Source organism: Lynx canadensis, chromosome C2 (genome assembly GCF_007474595.2).
Source record: "Lynx canadensis isolate LIC74 chromosome C2, mLynCan4.pri.v2, whole genome shotgun sequence".
NCBI classification, from domain to species: Eukaryota; Metazoa; Chordata; class Mammalia; order Carnivora; family Felidae; genus Lynx; species Lynx canadensis.
The window spans coordinates 103,255,721-103,261,896 of record NC_044311.2 but is presented as its reverse complement, the minus strand read 5'-3'; the positions used below and the strand labels follow the sequence as shown (position 1 = coordinate 103,261,896).

The following is a 6,176-nucleotide window of genomic DNA, read 5'->3' as shown; positions in this document are numbered from 1 at the left end:
TGGCATAATAATTACAGATGATGCATTGCATTTTCATGCACAACTGGACCCAGATTTATAGCAAATCAGTGGAAACGTTCTCATTGCCCAGTCTGAAATTTTCTCCTTTTGCTACATAGCTTAAGACTTTTCTTTTGGAACAGAGCATTATTACGGATTCAAGATAGGATTCAGGGTAAGGAATAAGAAAAAAAGGCAGAAGAAAAGTTTCTCCATAGACCAGAACTTGGTCATTTATAATACACAAATCCAACAGGAGCCAAGAGGCAGCAAACACATTTGCCAAAAGTCTGTTTAAGAAGAATGTTAAACTATGGAGACACTGCCCAAATAATCCAGTTCTATTTCAAGAGGCGGATTAATTTAGGTGTGGAAGGAAATGTACACAAGTTCTATTTTGAACTGATATGGAGACCATCCTTCAGTTTAATCATGTTCTAACCTTCAGAGAGAGTACTAATGTATAAACAGAAAAGCAACAATTCTTCCGTCTACAATCTTTATGGACATCTCCAAGGGACTTAAGTGATATATTCACAGGCTGATACCAATTATAATATATAATTGAATATATATTCAAATATAATGAAATCAATAGCATGTACATGGGAGAATTTCGTTTCTTCTCCACTGGAAGTTTTGCCTCCACTGAAAGTCAGAAAAGGCATTCTCCCAGCCACTTTATTCCCACCTTCCCTAGATCAGCCTTGTCACAAGGGTTGAAGGAAACCTCCCTTCTGTGTCTGGCTGATTCCCATCATAGATTATTTTCAGTACACTGGAAAAATCAAAGCTCTTGGAAACAATCTCCAGAAGATCCTGATCTTCTTCCGTGCCATTGATAAATTCTTCTAAAGTCAGTTCTCCTAGAAAATAATAAATGAACAATTAACAAGAGGCTTTGTCCATACCAATCACTGGTATATACAATACATTCCCTGATATTTTTATTGATATTCTTCTGATATCCTTTCACCTTGACCAGACTCTAAAGTCTTCAAATATCCTTATATAGCAAAGCATTCAATGGTAGGATTGCCACTGAAAATCAAGATGACAAATACAATCTATTTTTAAGTTGAGAATCATCAGCGGTGCACCTATGTTCACATACATGCGTATGTCTCTACACAGTATTGATTATTTGACCTTTAATCATGAAGATATGACCAAGTGATAGGAGTATGGATACTGCAGATTTCTAAGATCAGGAGGAAATGACTGTGTGCAAGGCTGTTTTCAACATTCTTCTCTCTGAGGAAATAATTGCAGGGACCATCCACAGCTGTGAGGAAGGGTAAACATTTATTCATTCCACATACAATTATTGGTCAGCAGGTTTCTTTTCAGATTTTTGGTTCCTAATTTCATCACTTCGGCATAAGCCAAAGTCTCATGCTGTTCAGTCCAGTGTTATCAAACCATCACCATAGAACTGTGTGCCCTGGCCACCCTGTTTTGCCCCTACCCTCATCCTACAAGACAACTTTTCAACATTTTGGGGGAGATGGGAGGGGTTCTCTGTTGACTCATTTGGACTATAATTATAAATTTAATGTTACATGCTGGATAGCTAATTTATGCAAGCATAACCCTCATGCCCCTGTTAATCACTATCTTGAAATATAGAGATCCTGTCCTCCCTCTGCATTCCCATCAAGCAGAACGTGCAGTGAAAAGTGTTGTTTGGTGTTCAAGGTCAGGGTCTCTGAGGCTGGCCAACCTGGAGTGTCTCCCTTATAACAAAGAGTGTCTGGGTGGCAGACCTTGATTTCCTTGGAAGTGCTGTCCGTGAAAGGAGAAGGGCCTCTGATAGTTCCTGGGTTGAGTTGCTAGGATATAAAACTTGCTGCACAAAGATGCCAGCAGCAGCTGCTCTGTCCAATTGGCCGCTCCTGGCCTCCCTGTATGTCAGCTCCCCCAATAAAGCAATATAGGTTACTGGTGTGGAAAAGAGAGAAAAGATGGAATTTCTTTAAAAAAATTTTTTTAATTGAGATATAATTGACATATAATATTGTGTCTTTGGGTCTTTCCTTTGGCCTCAGCAGACCACCATCCACCCTAGGCTTCAAGTCTGCTGGGATTTGACTACACATGAGTGCATTAAAGTTGAGGGGTAGAGGGGCGCCTGGGTGGCACAGTCGGTTGAGCGTCCGACTTCAGCTCAGGTCACGATCTCGCGGTCCGTGAGTTCGAGCCCCGCGTCGGGCTCTGGGCTGATGGCTCGGAGCCTGGAGCCTGCTTCCGATTCTGTGTCTCCCTCTCTCTCTGCCCCTCCCCCGTTCATGCCCTGTCTCTCTCTGTCTCAAAAATAAATAAATGTTAAAAAAAATTTTTTAAAAATAAATAAAAAATAAAGTTGAGGGGTAGAGATGTAGTTCTTGATCTCAAAGATATTGTATCAAATCAGGTTTGTGGCTAGGTAGAAGGCCAGTCAAAGACAAATCAAGAACATTTGGTAAATAGAGAATGGGTACCTGAGGCAGAAAGGCAACGGGAACTGAAGTTAGATGTTACACTGTACCTGTACTTTTTAGTGGACAAAGTCAAATATCCAAAATACCACAATAGTGAATCAAATATAAATAAGGATGAATTATCACATTCTCATAAGATACTTTTTGGTCTCAATGGCAAAATTCTAAAACACGTCTTCTACAGGGAAACTGAATCTTTGTTCCTTATGTTTTCCTTATGCCAAAGAAGTTTCTACAAAACCCACAGGGTAGGAAGGGAGTCATCTATGTCTCACAGGTAAAGTATAGTCATGGAATAAACCAAAGTTAAGTAGAGAAAACTGAAAATAAGGAGTCGTAGTGTGTGGCTGGGGAGGGTCACATGGGTGCAGAGCGGTGAGTCATGGGAACCATAAATAACAACAACAAAACAACCCCGTTTTTGGCAAAGGGAAATCACAGCTGCTAAATTACCAGTGCAATTTTTTTTTTCAATTTCTAGGGGCTTAGCAGAAGCAAGAGAAGTGAGAATGGGGATGGGGTAGTGAAGTGTTTTTGTTTTTGTTTTTTTAATGTTCATTTATTTTGAGAGGAGGGGAGGGGGCAGAGAGAGAGGAAAGACAGAATCCCAAGCAAGCTCCATGCTGTCAGAGCTCCATGCAGAGCCCAAAGCAGGACTTGATCCCAGGGAAACCAGGAGATCATGACCTGAACCAAAATCAAGAGGCAGACACTTAACCCACTGAGCCACCCAGGTTCCCCAAGTGAAGTGGGTTTTGATCGCTCAGTTATAACACTTGTCCATTGTCACCACTGCTGATGGAAAGAGCCATGTCTGAGGGTGTGGAGGGTATAGACATCATGTCAGGTGAAAAGCAACTCAGATTACTTACTGGTGTGGAAAAGAAATAAAAGATGGAGTTTCTTAAAAAACTCTTTTAATTGAGATATAATTGATATATAACATTGTGGGTCAGTTTAGAGCATACAACATAATGACTTGATACATACAATATTATGAAATCCTCGCCTTAAGTTTAAACATCCATCACCTCACACAGTTGCACTTTATATTTTTTTTCCTGTGATGAGAACTTTTAAGTTCTACTCTCTTAGCAACTTAGAAGATGGAACTCTTCCATGATGCTTTTTTTACTTTTCTCAAAACATGTGTGACCTCTGAATATTCATTTTTCTCACGTTACCTAACCACTTACCATAAAAAATTTCTTTTGGAAATGAAGCCAACTTCTACCTATAGCAACTTATGTTTACTATTTCTATCTAAAGTACTTTGAAATTTTCCTCACCCTTTCCCCCCAGTAATTAGCATTCATTCATTTTTCATCAGATATTTATTAAGCCCCAGATACAATTGCCATTTCCTCCACCACAGTCAGCTGGTGACTGAGCTGCTGGAATGTGGGAGGGGCTCAGAAAACATGCTGACAAACTGCTTTTCTTTATCTGATGTTCTTAAACATTGCTTCCCAATCCTCTTTAATTTGTCTGAGGATTTATGCCCAAAGAAAATAAAAGGATGGTTTCTGAATCTCTCTAGAAAGGATTGCCTATGTGGGTCCAGAAGCTTCCCCTCAAAAAATCTACCAGCAAAGAGGCAAAGCCAGTAAGAGGTGACTGAGCAGGAGATCACAGGACTCAGAAGGATCTAAAACAATTTTTTGAGTTTTTATTATTTTGTTTTATATTTAAAAATACATTTCAATATTTATAGGGCATAATTCAGAAAGTACACAATTTTATTTTTGCATGTTGAAGTATACATATACTTATATGTCTACATTACATTATTTAGTAGTTTGTTGAGTTGGGGGACACATTTTCTCCTCCTGGGGACCCTGAAGGTCAATGCTCTTCCATCACTCACTACCAATTTCAGCAGCTTCATTGATGATGAATATTTTCCTTAGTCTTGTTTTTGCAGAGTGGTTATCTTATTGATATTCCTGGGTCCTGTATTTATTTGCATGAATGTCTTATATTATCTTTCATAACAAAACAAAAAATGACCTCCTATCCCCACCCCCAAAGAAAGCCAAAATTTACAGTGCATGCACATGTTAGCATTTTTGCTCTAAAGAAGTCAGCTGATATTGAAAGAAACCAGCCCATGTAAAAGACTTTTCTTTTTTCAACTCTTTTAGATTAGAACTTGACGAAAAATCGTGGTGGGGCTGGGAAATTAGCCAAGATGGGAATGGGAGTCTCAGGAGATGAGAATAGCCAGATTTTCAAGGGCGGATGCCAGTGAAGACATTAAACGACACAGTTTTGTATTCATTAGCAAGGTGGCACTAGAGGCATTTAGCAGCATTTTATAGCAGAGTTAAGAGCAGCAGTTTCTTCTTTTCTATGAGAAAACCGGATTCCCTCTTACCTCCCGGTAGTTCCGTTTCCAGTTTGAGTCGCTGTGTCTCTCATGGCTTTCCACAATGTGCCAGTCGAAAACATTGGTCCTTCTGGTTAATTGCTCAATAAGATGTCTTCCTGTTTTCTGTTACCTCAAGTATCAACCCAATAATCACCTCTTTCGTTTCCTCTTTGGCCTTGTTCTGTCTCTTTTCACTTTCATGGTTGATTATTACGAACGCCTTAAAGTCTCCCCTGCCCCTGTGCTATTTGGCGCTATGTTAAACTTGCCTGGTACACTTTCTGCACTTGATGTTGTGAACAGCATCTATAAATCTTCCTAAATCATGGTCAAGAACGACTACTAAGCAGCACATGGTAGAATGCGGATTGCCATTCTTCCTGCAGGAAAGGGTGCAGAATTCCATGCTTAATCATTTATTCTGACTTAGTCTTGCTGTCCTGCCTGTTCATTCTTCAATAATATTGAATGTTGAGCTTCAATTTTCTGTCTTTGTGATTCTTTTCAAGTTTTCCTTCCTGATGCTTTTATTTGTAATATAAAAATAAAAACAGCTTGTTGAATTATTATAATAATACATGCTCATGATACAAATTTAAACAATACAAAAAGTTCAATGAAATGAAAGAATCCCCTGTAACCTCTTTCTGGCCCCCAGTTTCACTTTCCATTGGTAATTAACTTCTCTTAGTCAATTGCATTTATATTTTTTGAAGTAGCAACGCATATGCACATGTATGTTAATTTCCAAAATAGTCTAGACAACTCTCTTCCTGTAGGAAGATAGCAATGCATGCTGTGTTTGTTTCTTCTTTATTTCTTCCTGTGCTTTTTGCATGACATCTTCTTACCAGACATTCATTCATTTCACAACTATTCATAGAGCACCTACTGTGTGCCAGGAAGTATGAGCATGCAAGACCTACCAAAGTACATAAAACAGAATTAGTTCTTGCCCTCATGGAGTTTGTAGATTCTCATCTTTTTATTTTCTTGGTATTTATCCTATGCCTCTATTTTGATTAATCTTCTGCCTCCGATTTGCTAACTACCATGATGATAATTATGTATAGAATACTTCATAGCTGTTGTGTGTTTTTCTGTCCCAATAGTTTTGATGTCAGTTATTCTTTTGTAATCAATTTGCAGTCAAACTGGGATTTTCATACATGTTCTTGAAGGTTTTTTTGCTTGTATCTTGGTGTGTTGTGATCTTCAGTTTCAACATTCACTGGATTATCAGATAACAATAGCGTACTTGCTTTTCCTTTTGAAAAATTAAAGAAAATATATGTCGGCACATAGTCAACATTATTCTGATATAC

The 6,176-nt window shown here is 38.6% G+C and overlaps 1 protein-coding gene across 1 annotated transcript in view; it reads right to left on the bottom strand.

The window, feature by feature from the left end:
- Positions 1 to 505: 505 nt before the first annotated feature.
- The window catches only part of GUCA1C (guanylate cyclase activator 1C), a 31,966-nt gene continuing 26,295 nt past the window's right edge, over positions 506 to 6,176 (bottom strand). The window contains exon 4 of the mRNA XM_030330360.1: positions 506 to 866. Coding sequence (XP_030186220.1) covers positions 697 to 866 — 170 coding nt within the window. The 3' untranslated portion in view covers positions 506 to 696. The remainder of the gene's footprint in view (positions 867 to 6,176) is intronic.